Source organism: Physella acuta, unplaced genomic scaffold (assembly GCF_028476545.2).
Source record: "Physella acuta isolate Inbredline_101_S28 unplaced genomic scaffold, ASM2847654v3 ptg000325l, whole genome shotgun sequence".
NCBI lineage: Eukaryota > Metazoa > Mollusca > Gastropoda > Physidae > Physella > Physella acuta.
The window spans coordinates 237,455-262,577 of NW_026731844.1; the positions used below are offsets into that span (position 1 = coordinate 237,455).

At 39.4% G+C, this 25,123-nt stretch overlaps 1 protein-coding gene across 1 annotated transcript in view; it reads left to right on the forward strand.

Annotated features, from left to right (window-relative positions):
* LOC131940707 (neuropeptide receptor 15-like) overlaps positions 1–24,515 on the forward strand; it is a 100,774-nt gene extending 76,259 nt beyond the window's left edge. Inside the window, exon 3 of the mRNA XM_059299464.1 lies at positions 23,738–24,515. Within this exon, the coding sequence (XP_059155447.1) occupies positions 23,738–24,515 (778 nt within the window). The remainder of the gene's footprint in view (positions 1–23,737) is intronic.
* Positions 24,516–25,123: the final 608 nt, after the last annotated feature.

Here is a 25,123-nt window from a genome sequence, read left to right on the forward strand (position 1 = left end):
CCCAACGTGTGTCCATCTCTCTATCTACCCCATACCTCCTGTCTTTCCCAACGTGTGTCCATCTGTCTATCTACCCCATACCTCCTGTCTTTCCCAACGTGTGTCCATCCGTCTATCTACCCCATACCTCCTGTCTTTCCCAACGTGTGTCCATCTCTCTATCTACCCCATACCTCCAACGTGTGTCCATCTCTCTATCTACCCCATACCTCCTGTCTTTCCCAATGTGTGTCCATCTCTCTATCTACCCCATACCTCCTGTCTTTACCTCCTGTCTTTCCCAACGTGTGTCCATCCCTCTATCTACCCCATACCTCCGTCATCGCTTGACTTGATCACGTGTAGATATCTATGAATGGACCGCGATAAATCAGCTGACCGCTAAGCGTGATACAAAATTACTGATGAGTTTTTTGTTCATTGATCTTTTCTCACGTATCTGTTCCTATGGACGGGGGAAAATGGGGGCGGGTTGGGGGGTGGGGGGTGGGGGGGGGGGGGGAACACAATTGTTAAGGAAAGATAACTCATTGAACGAGTTTGCCGTGCAGAAGTAAGGAATCTTTTTTTTTCTGACGATAAAAAAAAATTTAAATAAGAGAAGAAACATTGCCATCAATTCACAGTAAATAAAATGTTAAGATAAAATAGGTTCGAGAATATGAAAATCGTGTAACCCGTCAGGTCAATTTGTTTACTGTTGCAGAAATGGGTTAACATTATTTTTGAGTCGCGGGTCGTGTGAAATAGAGTAAAAAAATAAGGTTCAAGTTTTCTCATATGTTTGACGGCTGTGACCACAGAGACTGGTGATCTCACCTTGACCCTGCTCAGTTAACGAATGCCCTTACATTTAATTTTTGTTCGCCAGAAAGTTTAAGAATAACAAAAGAATAGCTTTATACACCCCACCCCACCAATTTATTTATAAGAAAATTTAAATTTCTTGCACTATAATTCTAAAGCTGTATTTTTTAAATAATCATGATTTAAATTATTGTTCCGTATAATTAAATGAATACAAAAACTACAGTGGATCTTTTAAAAACTTAGATATAATTGGGCTACAGTTTTCTTTTCTTTCATTCACCGGATGTCCTGTCGTAAATTAACCAAAAGAATGAATCTCACTCATTTAGCCGGTAGAAAAAGTTAGTTCCCCTTATTGAGTTACCTTGAACAGAGCTTAATCTTGGAAAATGGATTGTTCAACATGTTTTGGATCTGGATAGAACTGGTCAAGATATTTTAGATCTGGATAGCACTGGTCAACATGTTTTGGATCTGGATAGAACTGGTCAAGATATTTTAGATCTGGATAGCACTGGTCAACATGTTTTGGATCTGGATAGAACTGGTCAAGATATTTTAGATCTGGATAGCACTGGTCAACATGTTTTGGATCTGGATAGAACTGGTCAAGATATTTTAGATCTGGATAGCACTGGTCAACATGTTTTGGATCTGGATAGAACTGGTCAAGATATTTTAGATCTGGATAGCACTGGTCAACATGTTTTGGATCTGGATAGAACTGGTCAAGATATTTTGGACCTGGCTAGAACTGGTCAAGATATTTTGGACCTGAATAGAACTGGACATGTTTTTGAACTGGCTAGAACTGGTCAAGATATTTTGGACCTGGCTAGAGTGGAATTAACAAGGATACCTAGCGGTGACAAACTGACCTGGGCTTACCGCTGGTTGATTACTGTATCTTGATTATGTTGTGGGTTGTGGTCACCGATATAAACAATTAAATTACTGTCTCTACTCATCCCCTAGTTATGTTTGGTGTGGGTGGGGATAGGAGTGTGGGGTGGGGCTGGGAGTGTGGGTTGTGTGCTGGAAGTTTGTGGTGGGGCTGGGAGTGTGGGTTGTGTGCTGGAAGTTTGGGGTGGGGCTGGGAGTGTGGGTTGTGTGCTGGAAGTTTGGGGTGGGGCTGGGAGTGTGGGGTGGGGTGTGTGCTGGAAGTTTGGGGTGGGGCTGGGAGTGTGGGGTGGGGTGTGTGCTGGAAGTTTGGGGTGGGGCTGGGAGTGTGGGGTGTGGGGTGTGGGGTGGGGCTGGGAGTGTGGGGTGTGGGGTGGGGCTGGGAGTGTGGGGTGGGGCTGGGAGTGTGTAGTGGGGCTGGAAGTTTGGGGTGGGGCTGGGAGTGTGGGGTGGGGCTGGAAGTTTGGGGTGGGGCTGGGAGTGTGGGGTGGGGCTGGGAGTGTTGGGTGGGGCTGGGAGTGTGGGGTGGGACTGGGAATGTCGGGTGGGGCTAGGAGTGTGGGGTGGGGCTAGGAGTGTGGGGTGGGGCTAGGAGTGTGGGGTGGGGCTAGGAGTGTCCGCTGTGAGTGGGAGTGGTAAGCATATATCATACACCGCCTTTCCACCTCATCCTCGTAATCCTTGCGGTAGTGGTGGGTGGGCGCGACAAGTGTGAGTATCTCAGACACCTCGTCTACTCACCCCCTCCTCCTTGAACATAAAAAAACACCACAGTGAGTAGTTCGGACTTGATTTCAACAAGTCGACCAGTCTCAAGAGGTCCCTGCGACCTTCCCTCGTGCTAAATACCAGGTCGAACCCGAGCTAAGAATTAATGAAACCCAACAAAATAATACACAAATTCTATTAGTATCGAAGAAGCTGCCCAGTGTGGGCTGGTAGCTGTGTACTTGTTGCCAAATGAGCCTTGCCAAATTGGATTTAGGTGAATAAAAACACGGAGAAGATTAGATGTTTGGTAAAATGTTCAAGTCTGTGAACCCGGACCCACTAAATAGCGCGCAATCAACCAGCCGTATTTGCTATTGTTGGCGCGTACTTTATGAAAACGTTGAATGACAAAAAGTTTTCTTCCCGGTAGTACGCAGTTACAAGTTTACCAAGTTCAAGGCAACACGCCTAAATTGTGTTTACTTCTTGGAGAATATTTACTTTTATTTTTTATTTACTTCTATAGAGAAAAAAAACATGTTTGCAATTCGGCAATTAACTAAATCCTTGACAACAGCTATATATAAGAAGAAAGAATGCGATACGTATCTCGAAAATAACCTCCTAATTATGTTTACAGTTATCTCCCATTTCACGTGAGTTACAGTACTTGGGTGATCTCTTGTCTAAGAGATAACAAACCTCCATCCCAACATTACAACTTCACGTTCAATGAACGTAGTAAAGTACTTACAGCCTGCATGTAGAATATAATGTAGTCTATACATCTTCGGTTGTTGCTGTGTTTTTAAATAAAGTTAAAACCAACAAAAAAGTTGAGCGTGAAGGCCTGTGATTATATTTAAGTTTAAACACTATTCTCTGTAACTGTCTTAACAAGCACAGACAAAATGTCTGCATTAAAGTCTGTCACAGTCCTTCAGACACAGACAAAACCCCTGCTAGTCTACCACAAAAAGTATGTCACCTAATTTCTTAGAATTCACAGCCAACATCATGTTCGAAATCAAACTTGAATTGTCGCCAGTAGGAATATTTTAAATGTTGTTTTTTTTTTAAGTTCACCATTCAACTCCCTGATTCCGTCAGAAAATGGCGGTCACAAGTGTGTCTAGAGTACATGATCGTTGAATTATTATTTAACAACTATTGAATACTCTCTTGTTTCTTTGAACCACAGTTTATCATGCAGAATTCTCAAAATATGTCTTAAAATTTTAACGAAACCCCCGAATATATTATTGCAATCACAGAATAATGTTAGAAATATCAGGTTATATTCGAAAAATGTCCAACAAATACCAGTGTATATCTAAGATATCGCAAGATACATCAGAAATTATGGAATATATCCCATAATTTATCTCATTATGGAATATATCCCATAATTTATCTCATTATGGTTAGAGTTTTTGTACACATCTAGTTGCAGAAAGGCTTTGATAATCAATTGGTATAACAATCATCGTTATACAGGGTTAACAATCAATGTTATAAGGGTATATAATATATATCAATGTTATTCAGGATACAACAATAAAATCTGAAATCTAGGTTAGGGCTACACGAGAATCAATTTTCTTACTTGAGTTTGCCGAGCAGCGTTAGTGTCTAATGTCGCATCCTAAAGTTCTCGACACTTAACTTGTTTACACCATACACAAGACAACTACGCGCTAGATACGCTGTATCATACCGAGACCTCTACATAGATCTACATCTGCCCTCACCCACCCCGTCATTCTGCGACTCAGTTCTCACATCTATGTCCGTGCCAACAGAGTCCTTGGTTAGTGCTGCTGGCTTAACCGAGGCTTTTACCTTATCCATAATCTAACTAGAGAGTATATCTTGACCCTATATTGACCCTAGGTCTAACCATAATGCTGACCAGAGTGTATATCTTGACCCAATCGTGGACCCGAGACCTAACCATAATCGTGACTAGAGAGTATATCTTGACTCAATACGGACCCTGGACCTAACCATAATCTAACTAGAGAGTATATCTTGACCCTATATTGACCCTAGACCTAACCATAATCCTGACCAGAGAGTATATCTTGACCAAATCGTGGACCTAGGCCTAGCCATAATCTAACTAGAGAGTATATCTTGACCCTATATTGACCCTAGGTCTAACCATAATCCTGACCAGAGGGTATATCTTGACTCAATACGGACCCTAGGCCAAATCATAATCTTACCAGAGACAGTTAACTGACCAAATGGTGGACCCAAGATTTAAAGAAAATTGGGACCCGAAACCACATCGTTGACCCTAGCCCTTAACCATAACCCAAATCCTCGTAGCGATATTGGCTAGAAAAATAAATGCAATCCCTTCAATCCCTTCAATTCATTCAATCCCTTCAATTCAATAAGTTCAATGTCCTGCCGATGTTTTTACAAAAACCTTTTGAATGCGTTGCGCACTTTTTTGTAGTACTATTGTAGCACTATAGTATCGTAATAGAACGGCTCAATGTAGACAATTGCCTTTCATTACCTACTCCATTAGACCTTGCACTCACAAAATTCAGGGGCGGTAACTGCGGCTATTTTTGAACAGAAATGTAAACAAAACCTTTTTTTTTGTATTTCCTTAGTTGTGGTTGGACGTTAACCGAACAAACACCGAATGTATTACCACGATGAAAAGGAAAATAAATGTTAGCACTTGCTGTTCTATTTATAGCCTTGTTACCGACGTCCTTGACGCTAGCCGCTTCCAGCGCCCTCTTTCGGTAAATATGATTGGATATGAGGATGAAGTGTTTACTTGTTATTTAAATTTCAAATTGTCTGGATTAGAATGGTATGGAGATTGTATTTGCTCCGGTTCTGAAGAGTGCAGCTGGCATACAGAGCTGTGAGGTAGACCTTGTTATTTCATTTTTTTAAACCAGAGTTGCGAGTTATGTCCCTTTTTGGTGACCTCGGTGTTGATGAACGATTTTTTTCGAATACAGATAGAAATCGATACGGCGGTAAACTAAGTGCGATACCGGGTATTAAGCAAGTTGGGCCATTAGAGTGTGAAAATTGGGATTGTTATTCGGATAAGAAAAATGGCTGGTTCAAATATAAAAAAAGAGAAACAAATGTCGGAGTTTTTGTTCTGGAAGTCGTTCGTATTTTTTTCTCAAAATGGGCGCTACAAATTGTGTGTTATCGTTAGCAGTGTTTCTTTCATGAGCTTCTAAGGACGCTATCCCCCTCCGCCCCTACCCCCTGGACGAATTTTTTAAAATTATATAATGTCTATAGATGCTAAAGACTTTTATAAATTTTCGCATCCCCCCCCCCCCCCCCCCCACCCTCACCCCTTGGAGGAAAATATCTGAAATAAACCCTGATCGTTAGGGATAAATTTAAGAAGAAAGTTTATCATTTATAATAATGTGTTATATAAGGTAAAAGTGTTATAAAGAAATGTGATATAAAACATCTGCAATATAAAATAATATTGTTTGGAGGTGTAAATTGATCGCTGGTCTTTTTTTTTTTTTTTTTTTGGTATTCTGAAAGTAATGAATCCATCTGTTGATATTACTTACATTGTCCACCTTCTGTTTATCTTTTTTTTAAATGCGTCTACAAATTTAACCCTCTTCATCTACCCCTCTACAAATCTACCCCTCTACAAATCTAGCCTCTACAAATCTACCCCTCTACAAATCTACCCCTTTACAAATCTACCCCTCTACAAATCTACCCCCTAACTGACGTTACAACGACGTAAAGATTTATTCCAAAACCCATCTAAAGGTCACGGTCATGCAGGAACTAGACAAAACCTAACCAACTTTACCAGACGTCAAGCTGTCCACCGTCTGCTGGGGTGCACACGCCGGAAGTGGATGGGAGATGCGCGGGAAACATATTATTGGAGCAATGTGGCAATTACCTAAACAAAGTTCAATCATACATCACCGCGGGGAGGAGGGGGAGGGGGGGGGGGAATTTCGCTGGCCAAAAAGGAATAAGCTGCCGGGGCCATGATTTATTTCCCATCAAAGGCCAGATTTTAAATAAGGTAATACAATACTCCCCCCCCCTCTAAGAAATATAGTGGGTGGTTGTTTTTTTTTTCATATCTTTCACGCCCTGAGTATTGATATAATGAGGGTACAAAGCAAGAACAAGAAATACTTGCAAGAAGTTCACAAACAACCTCGCTCAGTAAATTAAGTTCACGTTTTGTGTTGTGATCTGATGAACTAAGCAAGAAATACATGCAAGATGTACACAAACAACCGCACTCAGTAAATAAAGAAGAACTTGGTGTGACCACTATTACCACAACTTATGCGGCCTCTGGTCATTTCTGTAACGAGCTTTGATTTGCTGGTCCGGTTTGTTAGCCCAGAGTCCAACCATCTGGTATCCCCTTTCAGATGCGGAATTTAGTTCAAGCTGGGTTTAGATTTCCCCAGATTTGTGAAAATCTCGATTTCGATATTTTTTAAACGATTACTCTTAAATTCTCCCTAGACGGGAAAGTGTAGAATGTTTTTTTAGTATGTGCAGTAGTTGTATGTGTAGAGTGTGTAATTTGGACTATATTATAGACAGTGTATGTAGTACTATTTATGGAGTTGTGTACATGCAAGCGAGTTGTCTTGATGTATAGACTTGTATCAAACAAGGGTATGTGGTGACACATGGATGTAACGTAACAAAGGGTTACATTGAGACAGTGGTAATGATGACTCATTGATGTAAGGTGACACAATAATGTAGGGTGATACAAGGCTGTAAGGTAATACAGGTGTTTATGGTTACAGCTATTTATAGTGACCCATGTATAAGGTGTTACCTTGTCGTCATTTACATTGTCGTCAGTTAAAATTGCGGCATCATCAGTACGGGACGCTGTAATCTTGTCGTATAAGTTTGTATGTACTGCAGATAAAATATAGATCAGCCTGTCATATGTGATTTACCATTAGCATTACGTCAAACCATTCACCCTCAACCCACCCACCACCACCCACACACCCAGCCTCATATCCACAGTAAATCATACGATTTAAATATGGAATGTATTTATTTTAAAATATGTATTTAACAATAATAATGTTGAAATTAAATGAACGCATAATTAACACGCATCATGCGGATGTTAATTATGTAGTTTTTTTTAATCATCTCAAGTGATTAAAATTCAGGGCACAAATGTCGCTCTCTTAACAAATCCACACACACTGGACGCTTTAATTAGCGTACAGGCCCAGGTTTAATATCGAAAGCAAATACCACAGACCGACATCTACAGCAACCACTACAGCCCAAAACATTTATAACAACCACCCCCAGTCCAACACATCTACAGCAACCACCTCCAGTCCAACACAGCAACCTTATAGCACTACTACCAGCGCCTACGGTAGCCTACCCCCTACATCTCAGGTTACCATGGATACAGCCACGGCTTGACCTGTATCCATATTTCCGAGCGTTACACTTGAGGTCAGTGGGCGGCCTTGAGAGGTCAGAGGTTGATCTCAGGACAGAGGTCGACGTAGGCAGGAAGAAAATAATTTGATCTATAAATAATTAAAAATCGGACAAGTAGACAAGTTATTGATTGATGGATGGATGGATTTTAATCCCATTGGTTTTTTTATTTTATTGCCATGGATTCGAGGAAGTCCACGCCACTCTGGAACTCTGGAACATCCATCCCATAATTTTCTCCCAGCAGACGTCACAGACCGCTCAGTCCATCACACCGACCACTGATCTTTTTTTAATTTAGAATATCGACTAGCCCGGGGACGGGAAGTCTCAGTAGTCCCCACCATGTAGGACATTGAACATAGACAGGACATGTGGGACTTAAGGAGTCGTAAGACATCGAATGAGGACACATTGGACATGTGAGCACATAAGGACAGGACATGTAGGACGTGAGGACAGGACATTCAATCATCTCACGACCTGTATAGTGCTCCAATATAAAACCATAAACTGATTTACCATCCGAGCATTGCTCTACATTACACAGTCTGGGCCAAGCTTACATGGGCAGGATTTGTAATATTATCACCACAGTAGTTGCCTTGTAAGACCCCAGCAGAAAGTTGCCCTCTATGACCCCAACAGTTGTCCTGTAAGACCCCAGCAGTTGCCCTGTAAGACCCCAACAGTTGCCCTGTAAGACCCCAGCACAAAGTTGTCCTGTGTGACCCCAACAGAAAGTTGCCCTGTAAGACCCCAACAGAAAGTTGCCCTGTAAGACCCCAGCACAAAGTTGCCCTGTAAGACCCCAACAGAAAGTTGCCCTGTAAGACCCCAACAGAATGCCCTGTAAGACCCCAGCACAAAGTTGCCCTGTAAGACCCCAACAGAAAGTTGCCCTGTAAGACCCCAACAGAAAGTTGCCCTGTAAGACCCCAACAGTTGCCCTGTAAGACCCCAGCAGTTGCCCTGTAAGACCCCAACAGAAAGTTGCCCTGTAAGACCCCAACAGAAAGTTGCCCTGTAAGACCCCAACAGTTGCCCTGTAAGACCCCAACAGAAAGTTGCCCTGTAAGACCCCAGCAGTTGCCCTGTAAGACCCCAGCAGTTGTCCTGTTAGACCCCAACAGAAAGTTGCCCTGTAAGACCCCAACAGAAAGTTGCCCTGTAAGACCCCAGCAGTTGCCCTGTAAGACCCCAGCAGTTGCCCTGTAAGACCCCAGCAGTTGCCCTGTAAGACCCCAGCAGTTGCCCTGTAAGACCCCAGCAGTTGTCCTGTTAGACCCCAACAGAAAGTTGCCCTGTAAGACCCCAACAGAAAGTTGCCCTGTAAGACCCCAACATTTGCCCTGTAAGACCCCAGCAGTTGCCCTGTAAGACCCCAGCAGTTGCCCTGTAAGACCCCAACAGAAAGTTGCCCTGTAAGACCCCAACAGAAAGTTGCCCTGTAAGATCCCAACAGTTGCCCTGTAAGACCCCAACAGAAAGTTGCCCTGTAAGACCCCAGCAGTTGCCCTGTAAGACCCCAGCAGTTGCCCTGTAAGACCCCAGCAGTTGCCCTGTAAGACCCCAGCAGTTGCCCTGTAAGACCCCAGCAGTTGTCCTGTTAGACCCCAACAGAAAGTTGCCCTGTAAGACCCCAACAGTTGCCCTGTAAGACCCCAGCAGTTGCCCTGTAAGACCCCAACAGAAAGTTGCCCTGTATGACCCCAACAGAAAGTTGCCCTGTAAGACCCCAACAGTTGCCCTGTAAGACCCCAGCAGTTGCCCTGTAAGACCCCAGCAGTTGTCCTGTTAGACCCCAACAGAAAGTTGCCCTGTAAGACCCCAACAGTTGCCCTGTAAGACCCCAGCAGTTGCCCTGTAAGACCCCAACAGTTGCCCTGTAAGACCCCAACAGAAAGTTGCCCTGTAAGACCCCAACAGAAAGTTGCCCTGTAAGACCCCAACAGTTGCCCTGTAAGACCCCAGCAGTTGCCCTGTAAGACCCCAGCAGTTGTCCTGTTAGACCCCAACAGAAAGTTGCCCTGTAAGACCCCAACAGTTGCCCTGTAAGACCCCAGCAGTTGCCCTGTAAGACCCCAACAGTTGCCCTGTAAGACCCCAGCAGTTGCCCTGTAAGACCCCAGCAGTTGCCCTGTAAGACCCCAGCAGTTGCCCTGTAAGACCCCAGCAGTTGCCCTGTAAGACCCCAGCAGTTGCCCTGTAAGACCCCAACAGTTGCCCTGTAAGACCCCAGCAGTTGCCCTGTAAGACCCCAGCAGTTGCCCTGTAAGACCCCAACAGAAAGTTGCCCTGTATGACCCCAACAGTTGCCCTGTAAGACCCCAGCAGTTGCCCTGTAAGACCCCAGCAGTTGCCCTGTAAGACCCCAACAGAAAGTTGCCCTGTATGACCCCAACAGTTGCCCTGTAAGACCCCAGCAGTTGCCCTGTAAGACCCCAGCAGAAAGTTGCCCTGTAAGACCCCAGCAGTTGCCCTGTAAGACCCCAGCAGTTGCCCTGTAAGACCCCAGCAGTTGCCCTGTAAGACCCCAGCAGTTGCCCTGTAAGACCCCAGCAGTTGCCCTGTAAGACCCCAACAGAAAGTTGCCCTGTATGACCCCAACAGTTGCCCTGTAAGACCCCAGCAGTTGCCCTGTAAGACCCCAGCAGAAAGTTGCCCTGTAAGACCCCAGCAGTTGCCCTGTAAGACCCCAGCAGTTGCCCTGTAAGACCCCAGCAGTTGCCCTGTAAGACCCCAGCAGTTGCCCTGTAAGACCCCAGCAGTTGCCCTGTAAGACCCCAACAGAAAGTTGCCCTGTATGACCCCAACAGAAAGTTACCCTCTATGACCCCAGAGAAAGTTGCCCTGTCCTCAGCAGGAGGTTGCCCTGTAAGACCCCAGAAAACCCTAGAAAATAAAAAGTTCCCCACTAAAGTATCGATCTACTTAAGATCTCACGTTCCTAGTATCGATACCACTCACGACGATTAATCCGACGATTTGAATTGCAAATCTTCTCCACTTTTTTCACACAAACCATATCCCAAAAAATGTGCAGTTACGTCTTTAAAAATTATTTCATATTTTATTTATAATTTTTTTTTTATCCCATCCAAGTTTTTTTTTTCAGCGGGGAGAACTCTTGATGTCTCCAAAAGCAGATTATTACTCAAAGGCTTATCTGATGTGCAAAACAATTACAAAGTAGTCTCCCCTTCTAGCCTGTGGCTAAAAACATCTTTAATCCATTTAATAACAAGGTTTAAATGCACCAAGATTAACGGGGGAAAAACAAATTTTATTTTGCATTAATACTTAAAAAGAAGTTCGCTCTAGAAATCACTTTAGTTCAGTTTTATATTTGTCAATTGAAATATAAATAGATGTGCATGTATGTGTACAATTGTAAATTCGTCATGAAGATAAATGTATGTACATGTAGAATTTTATATTCGCCATATATATATATATATATATATATATATATAAATATATATATATATATATATATATATATATATATATATATATATATATATATATATATATATATATATATATATATTTATTTATTTATTTATTTATATATGTATATACATATATATATATATATATATATATATATATATATATATATATATATATATATATATATATATATATATATATATATATATATATATATATATATATATATATATATATATGGGTGTGTATATACATATATATATATATATATATATATATATATATATATATATATATATATATATATATATATATATATATATATATATATATATATGGGTGTGTATATACATATATATGTATATATATATATGTAAATATATATATATATATATATATATATATATATATATATATATATATATATATATATATATATATATATATATGTAAATATATATATGTACACGCGTCTGTGTAGACCTATGTGTACCAAATGACCCACTGGACAATCAGTAAATCAATTAGATAAAAACTCTATGTGTCTGTCTATGCTAGCCCCGCACTCCGCGATCTCGACATCATTAACACATGTGACCTCTGTGGTTTTAATCTCGTATTCACATCAACCCCTGACACCCCACGACACCCCAATGACACCCCATCAGTCACCCCCAGATCGACATCAAAAGGAAGTAGATCTGCTGGGTGGAGTTATAAAAAACAATTTGCTTTCTATTACAAGCAGGTCAAATATGTTCGTTTACCTAAAGGGTACTCAGTACACCCGAGTGTACTCAATACACGTACCGTACTCTGATTTGTGTGTAGAACTCCATAGCTCTAAAGTGTACTTAGTAGACCAATACAAGTTCAAAATAGAGTTCTCTGTCATTGATAGACTGGGTAAAAATCTGTTACATGAAGAGATTGTGTGACCATCGCAATAATACGATGTTAACGCTTCCTTTAATGTTGGGCGACCTACCCATACGACCTATTGGCTCAAGCTGAAGGCCGATTCGTCACCAGCTTTTGAACTCTTCGTGTGATGAGCGTTCATTCTAAGGTCCTTATGTTTGTTATAGTTGCACACGTTTTTTTTTCATAGCCAGCATTCTACACTTGTCCATGTCCAACCCAACTTATATCATTCTACATTTGTCTATTATCAACCCTACTTCTTTCATTCTACATGTGTCTGTTGTCAACCCTATATGTAATATACTACATTTCACTGTTTCAAACCCTACTTATATCATTCTACATTTATTTATTGCCAACCCTGCTTAAATCATTCTACATTTATATTTATATTGCCAACCCGACTTATATCATTCAACATTTATAATTATATTGCCAACCCTACTTATATTATCCTTGTCGTACCTACACATACATCGAACATACACTTTAAAAACGACTTTAATTGATACAAGTTTTGTTACATCACTCAGTCATTTGTTGGTTTGTGGTAAAAACATTAAAACTCAGCTTCTTCTGTCTTTTTCCTAGCTATACATTACAAACATTGTATATTATATAAATTTCCAGATGGCAATGAGCAATATCTAAATAACTTCAATCTAATTACATATTAATTAATCATAAAAAGTATTGTAATTTTCTTTTACTGTTATCGTTTCCAAACATGTTGTATTCGGGTAACTTAATTAACCTGACAATTAAATCGTGAGAGACGGTTGTACAATGTCCGAGTGAAATGAAGTCCAAAGATTTCTGTGCCTCCGTTTGTTATGCGGTCAACAGCTTTAATCGAATCGCCCATTCTTTGTCCAAGTTTGCCCATGCTCGCAACAAATACAACACAAAGAAAAATCCCGATTTCCTTACTAAGCGGAGAACTCAAACCAAGGGAGATAATCACAGACAGAACAGGAGTCGCTTCCCTTGGTAATGAGTTTTCGATCCGGACCATGAAATTTTTGACCTAGCACGTTTTCATTCATCGTGTTTTAGTAAACCGCTGTTTGATTAAAGAAACTCCATTTTTGTTTTAGCAAGGCGCTGGTTGATAAAATAAACATTTTTATTTTGGCACAGCGATTTTTTAGTAAAGAAACTCCATTTTTGCTTTAGTAGAGCACTATTTGACTAAAAGAAATTTCATTTTATGTTTGTTTCAGTAGCACTGTTTGAATTGTGTTAAAACACGGTTTTATATTTTTAGAAAGTCTTGTTTTATTCAAATAATACACTCTTGTGTTGTAGTCAGAGGCGTAGCGAGAGGTGGGTGCGGACCGCACCGGGTGACACCATTTAAGGGGGTGCCACCAAGGCAAAAAATAGCAAAATATATACAGAAAAATTATTTCAATTAATTTAATGATTAATTAGAGTGAATTCAATAGTCATTTAAGAACAAAGTGGACAAATCCCGACACGGGTGGAGGGGGGTGACACCATGACGTAAACCTGCTAATGATAAAGAAAACATGCAACATCCAGCTGAATTTATAACCGAATATAGATACAAATCGTTAGTGTTATCTGAGCACAATTTAAAGCAATCACCGTGGGGGTGACAAAGGGGGGGGGGGAGAATTACATCAGCTCAACGTTGCAATATATATGCCTGAGGAAAACGGTTTGTTTGAGAATCGTAATAAGCTATTTGTTAATCAGGTTAATTCATGTATGGTGTGGGGGGGGGGGTAAAAAATTAAATACATCCAGCAGAAGAAAAAAATATTTGAAAACATATACACATGCGAATACACATACTTACAAGTGTATATAGAATATATATATATATATATATATACATATATATATACATATATAAATTTTTTTCCTATGGGGAGGGGGAGTGACACCATCAGTTGCCGCACCGGGTTACACCCGACCTCGCTACGCCACTGGTTGTAGTAAAGCTACATTTTTAAAATAGTTAACTAGTTAACTCCAGAAGTACCGAGGTTGGACCTGTGCAGATGAAGCACGGAAGCTGTGAAAAGGAGAGATAACTCCAAAATCAATCAAAATCAGCCTTGTATATTGTTCAAGGGACAACGCTATAGATCTCAACTGGACATTCACGACCAACGCTATAGATCTCAACTGGACATTCACGACCAACGCTATAGATCTCAACTGGACATTCACGACCAACGCTATAGATCTCAACTGGACATTCACGACCAACGCTATAGATCTCAGCTGGACATTCACGACCAACGCTATAGATCTCAACTGGACATTCACGACACACGCTATAGATTTCAACTGGACATTCACGACCAACGCTATAGATCTCAACTGGACATTCAACCCACGACCAACGCTATAGATCTCAACTGGACATTCACGACCAACGCTATAGATCTCAACTGGACATTCACGACCAACGCTATAGATCTCAACTGGACATTCACGACCAACGCTATAGATCTCAACTGGACATTCACGACCAACGCTATAGATCTCAACTGGACATTCACGACCAACGCTATAGATCTCAACTGGACATTCACGACCAACGCTATAGATCTCAACTGAACATTCACGACCAACGCTATAGATATCAACTGGACATTCAACCCACGACCAACGCTATAGATCTCAACTGGACATTCACGACCAAGGCTATAGATCTCAACTGGACATTCACGACCAACGCTATAGATCTCAACTGGACATTCACGACCAAGGCTATAGATCTCAACTGGACATCCAACCCACGACCCACAATGTACATATTTACTCTGCCTCTGATGCCTCCTTAAATAACATGTAGAACAGATGATCTTACCATATAGTCCATACAACAGACGACAGCGCTTGGCTCGTCTGCAAGAGCTCACATAACAAGCAGACGACCGTTTCTTTTTGTGGGCTCCCATCAAATATTTACACCGGAAATTCTTTTTTTAACTCAACTTTGAGATTGGAGATTTTTTTTTCGGCGACAGAAATTTGAGATCTGTGAGCTGGTAAACGTGAACATGATGTACATCGTAAAAACGGAATTGAGGCTCTTCTGATAACTGCGGACAATGAGCAAGCCTACGCGATATTGCAATCGAACTTCGTATAAAGAAGGCTTTTAGTTTTCTGGATTTATAAGCTACACAATCTTCAATACAATTTCCTTCTCAATCACCGGCATAATCACTACCATTGTCCTAATTCGCAACACAATATCTTATAAAATTACATATACAATGTCCTATATAAGCACATTGACATTCCTCGATAGAATCTTCAGCATAATCTATGTAGTCTTATATCAATTATGTTACACAAAAGAATGAATTGATTTTATCAACTAGAGGTCAATAGTTATTTTATTTCATGGATGCTGAAATTCTATTTATAGATCCATCAAGGTATGTGTATCTAATTGTTGACCATAGGTCATCACACCGTTAGGTAAATCTAATTGTTGACCATAGGTCATCACACCGTTAGGTAAATCTAATTGTTGACCATAAGTCATCACACGTTAGGTAAATCTAATTGTTGACCATAGGTCATCAAACCGTTAGGTAAATCTAATTGTTGACCACAGGTCATCACACCGTTAGGTAAATCTAATTGTTGACCATAGGTCATCAAACCGTTAGGTAAATCTAATTGTTGACCACAGGTCATCACACCGTTAGGTAAATCTAATTGTTGACCATAGGTCATCACACCGTTAGGTAAATCTAATTGTTGACCATAGGTCATCAAACCGTTAGGTAAATCTAATTGTTGACCATAAGTCATCACACCGTTAGGTAAATCTAATTGTTGACCATAGGTCATCAAACCGTTAGGTAAATCTAATTGTTGACCATAAGTCATCACACGTTAGGTAAATCTAATTGTTGACCATAGGTCATCAAACCGTTAGGTAAATCTAATTGTTGACCACAGGTCATCACACCGTTAGGTAAATCTAATTGTTGACCATAGGTCATCAAACCGTTAGGTAAATCTAATTGTTGACCATAGGTCATCAAACCGTTAGGTAAATCTAATTGTTGACCATAAGTCATCACACGTTAGGTAAATCTAATTGTTGACCATAGGTCATCAAACCGTTAGGTAAATCTAATTGTTGACCATAGGTCATCAAACCGTTAGGTAAATCTAATTGTTGACCATAGGTCATCACACCGTTAGGTAAATCTAATTGTTGACCATAGGTCATCAAACCGTTAGGTAAATCTAATTGTTGACCATAAGTCATCACACCGTTAGGTAAATCTAATTGTTGACCATAGGTCATCAAACCGTTAGGTAAATCTAATTGTTGACCATAAGTCATCACACGTTAGGTAAATCTAATTGTTGACCACAGGTCATCACACCGTTAGGTAAATCTAATTGTTGACCATAGGTCATCAAACCGTTAGGTAAATCTAATTGTTGACCATAAGTCATCACACGTTAGGTAAATCTAATTGTTGACCATAGGTCATCAAACCGTTAGGTAAATCTAATTGTTGACCATAAGTCATCACACGTTAGGTAAATCTAATTGTTGACCATAGGTCATCACACCGTTAGGTAAATCTAATTGTTGACCATAGGTCATCAAACCGTTAGGTAAATCTAATTGTTGACCATAAGTCATCACACCGTTAGGTAAATCTAATTGTTGACCATAGGTCATCAAACCGTTAGGTAAATCTAATTGTTGACCATAGGTCATCAAACCGTTAGGTAAATCTAATTGTTGACCACAGGTCATCACACCGTTAGGTAAATCTAATTGTTGACCACAGGTCATCACACCGTTAGGTAAATCTAATTGTTGACCATAAGTCATCAAACCGTTAGGTAAATCTAATTGTTGACCATAGGTCATCACACGTTAGGTAAATCTAATGGGAGGCCACTGGTCAGATTCGTAACCTCCACGAACCCAATAGACGTTAGGATTTGCCGAGATTCTTCTCAAAACATTTTTTTTAAACTTTACCTAAAAACTTCTTTGACCAAAACTTTCTTTATCAAAAATATTTATTTGACCAAAAAAACTATGTTGCCCTCAATACGTATTTAACCAAAAAACATTTAACCAAAAACTCTTGAAAAAATTAAGTGTTTATAAAATCCAATTTTGGATAAATTGTATGATATTGTGTCCCAACCTCAATATTATCAGAGTGGTTCACCATATTTGTTATCAGTGACATGATTAAAACTTGTCCTATCTGCTCCACAGACGATACACTTTTCATTGCTTTAGACACTGTCTAAAGAACGTATTTGTCGGTTAAGTATATTTTATTTTAAATATATTTTATACTTTTTCTCGATTTATCCTGGAAGCTATAGATTTTTCTCAATTGAAAAATATATTAAACAACTACACACACGTCCTAAGGCTAAGATCTATTTTCGTTCTGTAAAAGCAATCTACAAAAATAGATCTATAATTTGCGATCTTACAGAGACATTGATATAATTCGTTTTCGAGTTTTAAGAAACTAGGACCCGGGTGATATTGTTCTGTAATTCTATTCCTCAGTGTATCGGCCTCCGAACAAATGGCTTGAGATTGGAACAAAGTGTAACTTGAAGATTAGGAAACTCTTCTTAAAGGGGAATAACCAGTTTGTCTTCGATAAGGACAGTGATTTCCCTTTATGTGCAGAAAATATAGATGACACAATGCATGATGGTGACATTTGGCGAGAATTGGACGTTTCCAGTTGATGAAACATTGCCGCTGTCGAGACGCTGGTTTAAAAAAAAAATGTTCTTTGATTGAGGTCATTGCCTGTAACTGATCGGTTTGTTAAAAAGTTGTTTTCCTTTTTTTTAACTTTCTTTAGAACAAAAACTTTCAAGTTCATAAAGAGCGACAGAAAGATGAGAGTTAAAAAGTGAGCTGAACACAAGATACGAAACCATGTTGTCCTATTTAGCTCTGTCAGATACGAAATCATGTTGTCCTATTCAGCTCTGTCAGATACGAAACCATGTTGTCCTATTCATCTCTGTCAGATACGAAACCATGTTGTCCTATTCAGCTCTGTCAGATACGAAACCATGTTGTCCTATTCAGCTCTGTCAGATACGAACCCATGTTGTCCTATTTAGCTCTGTCAGATACGAAACCATGTTGTCCTATTCAGCTCTGTCATATACGAAACCATGTTGTCCCATTTAGCTCTGTCAGATACGAAACCATGTTGTTTCTTTCAGCTCTGTCAGATACGAAACCATGTTGCCCTATTTAGCTCTGTCAGATACGAAACCATGTTGTCCTATTCAGCTCTGTCAGATACGAAACCATGTTGTCCCATTTAGCTCTGTCAGATACGAAACCATGTTGTCCTATTCAGCTCTGTCAGATACGAAACCATGTTTTTCTATTTAGCTCTGTCAGATACGAAACCATGTTGTCCCATTTAGCTCTGTCAGATACGAAACCATGTTGTTTCTTTCAGCTGTGTCAGATACGAAACCATGTTGTCCCATTTAGCTCTGTCAGATACGAAACCATGTTGTCCTATTCAGCTCTGTCAGATACGAAACCATGTTGTCGCATTCAGCTGTCAGATACGACACCATGTTGTTTCTTTCAGCTCTGTCAGATACGAAACCATGTTGTCCTATTCAGCTCTGTCAGATACGAAACCATGTTGTCCTATTCAGCTCTGTCAGATACGAAACCATGTTGTCCCATTTAGCTCTGTCAGATACGAAACCATGTTTTCTCATTCATCTCTGTCAGATACGAAACCATGTTGTCCTATTCAGCTCTGTCAGATACGAAACCATGTTGTCCCATTTAGCTCTGTCAGATACGAAACCATGTTTTCTCATTCATCTCTGTCAGATACGAAACCATGTTGTCACATTTAGAGCTGTCAGATACGAAACCATGTTGTCCTATTCAGCTCTGTCAGATACGAAACCATGTTGTCCTATTCAGCTCTGTCAGATACGAAACCATGTTGTCATTCAGCTCTGTCACGTCTGCTTCATTAAGACGACGCCTGTTGTGTGGTGACGAAACACGTGCTATTGTCTTCTGCCTGAAAATAGAATTCTTGTTTTGTTTAATTTAAGAATTATCTAAACATTATCAAGACGAATCCTATGTACGAATTTAACACTGGCTGAACTATAACGAGATTTCTTTAATAAATTCGTTATTATTTTTAGTAATACAAAACATGTTCATAATTGGGTTTTTCCCATATATTTTTAAATATAGGACAGTTAAAACCTAATTATAAATGTCTGCGCTAAAAATATGGAGTTTTTTGTGTTGTTAATAGATAAATGAGGAAGGTCTCTCTCTCTCTCTCTCTCTCTATTGTATCAGTAAATCTAATGACAAGGGCGTAATTCGTTTAATTCGTTGTTGGAATAAGTGACATGACAAAATACCGCTCAATTCATTGAAACGGCCATACACAAAAAGTGTAATATATATATATATATATATATATATATATATATATATATATATATATATATATATATATATATATATATATATATATATATATATATATATATAGTGTATATATATATATAGTGTATATATATATAGTATATATATATATATATACTATATATATATATATATATATATATATATATATATATATATATATATATATATATATATATACATTTTTTAAAGCAGTTGAATTAGCGAACCGCGCGTCAAGCTATTGTATGAAAGCATGGTTTATTTAAACACAAAACACAAGTTTTCAGCTTTTTTACTTAACTTTATTATTTTCAGAACTTTTAGTGTGTTTATCAACAACATTGGTTTTACGTGGGCTTTTATATACAGCTTGATTTTTTTCAACAAACTTGTTGCTGTATCCACACAAACTTGTTGTTGTACGACTTGCCTTTTGTCCTCGCGGTATTTTTGTCATTTGTCTTTATAAACACTGCCCACGCCCGCGCCAACTACTAGGTGACACAGGCGGATGGTCCGCATGGGATTTGACCATCAAAGGCAAACTTTTAAAACAGTGTTTTCTCCTTTAGGAGAGCTCTCCGCAGCAGGGAAGGTTTGAAGGGAGGTAAATTAGATTGTGTAAAAAAAATGCTTTAAAAAAAATTCGAAATGTTGGAAAGGTAAACAATGTTCTGATTCGGTTCGGATATATAATACCCACCTTTTCTAAAATGTTCACATCAAGGCTTTAAAGTTTTGTTTTCCTTTATTTTCCTTTGCTTCCTTTAATCTATAGTAATCACTTGGTCAAATTGAACGCAGGTGTTATAATGGTGAAAGATAGGGCCGTGAATTTCTTGTCCATCATTCTTTGATAGATTTAGAATATAACGGTGTATAAATCTCGGAAAAAAAACGAAAAATTGAGTTAAAACAGTATGGTTCTGTGGAAGCTATATATATATATATATATATATATATATATATATATATATATATATATATATATATATATATATATATATATATATATATATAAGGCTTTGAGCATTTGAAACATAAAGCGCGCCGAGTAATAGTTGTGATAGTGTATTTAAAATTAAGGCTTTGTGCAGCCCAAACTCTCTTAACATTTAATTCCATCCGATGTATCCATAAAACAAATATGTTGCCTCGCACGTGCACGCACACGGGAAATGAAAGTTTTAAAACAGACAATATTTGTTAATCAGTTACATGATTAAAATGTGTCCACCCTTCACCCCAGGTATGTCGCCATTGTGGTCCCCATATTTGTTATTTGTGAAAAGATTAAAACGTCCTCTCCCTCTCTATTAGTGACATGATTAAAACGTCCTCTCTATTAGTGACATGATTAAAATGTGTCCTCTCTATCAGTGACATGATTAAAATGTGTCCTCTCTATTAGTGACATGATTAAAATGTGTCCTCTCTATTATCGACATGATTAAAATGTGTCCTCTCTATTAGTGACATGATTAAAATGTGTTCTCTCTATTAGTGACATGATTAAAATGTGTCCTCTCTATTAGTGCCATGATTAAAATGTGTCCTATTAGTGACATGATTAAAATGTGTCCTCTCTATTAGTGACATGATTAAAACGTCCTCTCTATTAGTGACAAGATTAAAATGTGTCCTCTCTATTAGTGACAAGATTAAAATGTGTCCTCTCTATTAGTGACATGATTAAAATGTGTCCTCTCTATTAGTGACATGATTAAAATGTGTCCTCTCTATTAGTGACATGATTAAAATGTGTTCTCTCTATCAGTGACATGATTAAAATGTGTCCTCTCTATTAGTGACATGATTAAAATGTGTCCTCTCTATCAGTGACATGATTAAAATGTGTCCTCTCTATTAGTGACATGATTAAAATGTGTCCTCTCTATTAGTGACATGATTAAAATGTGTCCTCTCTATTAGTGACAGGATTAAAATGTGTCCTCTCTATCAGTGACATGATTAAAATGTGTCCTCTCTATTAGTGCCATGATTAAAATGTGTCCTCTCTATTATCGACATGATTAAAATGTGTCCTCTCTATTAGTGACATGATTAAAATGTGTTCTCTCTATTAGTGACATGATTAAAATGTGTCCTCTCTATTAGTGACATGATTAAAATGTGTCCTCTCTATCAGTGACATGATTAAAATGTGTCCTCTCTATTAGTGACAGGATTAAAATGTGTCCTCTCTATTAGTGCCATAATTAAAATGTGTTCTCTCTATTAGTGACATGATTAAAATGTGTCCTCTCTATTAGTGACATGATTAAAATGTGTCCTCTCTATTAGTGACATGATTAAAATGTGTCCTCTCTATTAGTGACATGATTAAAATGTGTTCTCTCTATCAGTGACATGATTAAAATGTGTCCTCTCTATTAGTGACATGATTAAAATGTGTCCTCTCTATTAGTGACATGATTAAAATGTGTCCTCTCTATTAGTGCCATGATTAAAATGTGTCCTCTCTATTAGTGCCATGATTAAAATGTGTCCTCTCTATTAGTGACATGATTAAAATGTGTCCTCTCTATTAGTGACATGATTAAAATGTGTCCTCTCTATTAGTGACATGATTAAAATGTGTCCTCTCTATTAGTGACAGGATTAAAATGTGTCCTCTCTATTAGTGACATGATTAAAATGTGTCCTCTCTATTAGTGACATGATTAAAATGTGTCCTCTCTATTAGTGACATGATTAAAATGTGTCCTCTCTATTAGTGACATGATTAAAATGTGTCCTCTCTATTAGTGCCATGATTAAAATGTGTCCTCTCTATTAGTGACATGATTAAAATGTGTCCTCTCTATTAGTGATATGATTAAAATGTGTCCTCTCTATTAGTGACATGATTAAAATGTGTCCTCTCTATTAGTGCCATGATTAAAATGTGTCCTCTCTATTAGTGACATGATTAAAATGTGTCCTCTCTATTAGTGACATGATTAAAATGTGTCCTCTCTATTAGTGACATGATTAAAATGTGTCCTCTCTATTAGTGACATGATTAAAATGTGTCCTCTCTATTAGTGACAGGATTAAAATGTGCCCTCTCTATTAGTGACATGATTAAAATGTGTCCTCTCTATTATCGACATGATTAAAATGTGTCCTCTCTATTAGTGACATGATTAAAATGTGTTCTCTCTATTAGTGACATGATTAAAATGTGTCCTCTCTATTAGTGACATGATTAAAATGTGTTCTCTCTATCAGTGACATGATTAAAATGTGTCCTCTCTATTAGTGAAATGATTAAAATGTGTCCTCTCTATTAGTGACAGGATTAAAATGTGTCCTCTCTATTAGTGCCATAATTAAAATGTGTCCTCTCTATTAGTGCCATGATTAAAATGTGTCCTCTCTATTAGTGCCATGATTAAAATGTGTTCTCTCTATTAGTGACATGATTAAAATGTGTCCTCTCTATTAGTGCCATGATTAAAATGTGTCCTCTCTATTAGTGCCATGATTAAAATGTGTTCTCTCTATTAGTGACATGATTAAAATGTGTCCTCTCTATTAGTGACATGATTAAAATGTGTCCTCTCTATTAGTGACATGATTAAAATGTGTCCTCTCTATTAGTGACAAGATTAAAATGTGTCCTCTCTATTAGTGACAAGATTAAAATGTGTTCTCTCTATTATCGACATGATTAAAATGTGTCCTCTCTATTAGTGACATGATTAAAATGTGTCCTCTCTATTATCGACATGATTAAAATGTGTTCTCTCTATTAGTGACATGATTAAAATGTGTCCTCTCTATCAGTGACAAGATTAAAATGTGTCCTCTCTAATCCCCAGGTACATCGCCATTGTGTTCCCCATATTTGTTATTTGTGACATGATTAAAATGTGTCCTCTCTAATCCCCAGGTACATCGCCATTGTGTTCCCCATATTTGTTATTTGTGACATGATTAAAATGTGTCCTCTCTAATCCCCAGGTACATCGCCATTGTGTTCCCCATCAAAGCCCACATATTCTGCACCAAACGGCGTATCCTCGTCGTCATGGTTACCATCTGGATGTTCTCCGGCCTGTGCGCCACCCCCACCGCAGTCTTCAACCGCGTGATGCAGCTGTCGGAGACCCCGCCCCAAAACTTCTGCATCATCGTGTTCCACCCCAACAGGACCCATCACGAGTTCTTCAACTCCATCTTTAAATACACCGAATCGGCCCTCTTCTACATGGGCCCCCTCGTCATCCAAGTCGTATGCTACGCCGTCATCGGCAAACGATTGTTCGTCGGGGTCGAGAAACTTCACCGCAACAGCGGGGGGATAAGTAGCGCCTCGCGCCCAAAAGGGCGGGGTCCGGCGCGCGCTTACAGCGAGGCGATCCGCGCCAGGAAAGGTGTGGTCAAGATGCTGATGGCCAGTGTCGCCATCTACTTCCTGAGCTACTCCCCGCATCAGGTCATGCTCTTCTACAACCTGTTCTCCAGCGCCGGGTTCGACGCCACCTGGGTCTTCTACGTCTTCACCACCACGCTGGCGTACATCAACAGCGCCGCCAACCCCGTCCTCTACTGCGTCTTCAGCGACAACTTCCGCAGCAAGTTCAAGGTCATCTTCCACCGGTTCAGCTGCTGCGCGTGCTGTTGCTGCCGGAGCACGGATGGCCAGCGCGCGATATCCATGCACTCGTACACGGAGTACACGACACTCGTCAGGAAAAACACGCAGTCGCAGAACTCTGTCCCGGCGGTGGCGTTGTAACTCGTGGCCCGGGGGTGGCGGTGTAACTCGTGGCCCGGGGGTGGCATTTTAAGTTATAACTAGTGACCCGGGGGTGGTATTGTAAAGCCTGGCCCGGGGGTGGCGGTGTAACTCGTAGCCGGGGGTGGTGTTGTTACTCCTCTGGCCCGCGGTGGCGTTGTAAGTTATATATAACTCGTGCCCCGGGGGTGGCGATGTAACTCTTGGCCCGAGGGTAGCGTTGTACTACAGATGTGTGATATGTTACATACATGTACTACAGATGTGTGATATGTTACATACATGTACTACAGATGTGTGATATGTTACATACATGTACTACAGATGTGTGATATGTTACATACATGTACTACAGATGTGTGATATGTTACATACATGTACTACAGATGTGTGAGATGTTACATACATGTACAACAGATGTGTGAGATTTTACATAATGTACTACATGTGTTTTACATGTTACATACATGTGTTACGTTGCTACACATTCGTTACAACTCCCAAAGATTTATTACATCTCTAAAAGCTTGTAAAGATGTGTTACAAAAGGGCTACGTGCCCTGCATACTCGTCACATGTCCTACATAATTCATACATGTCCTACATTT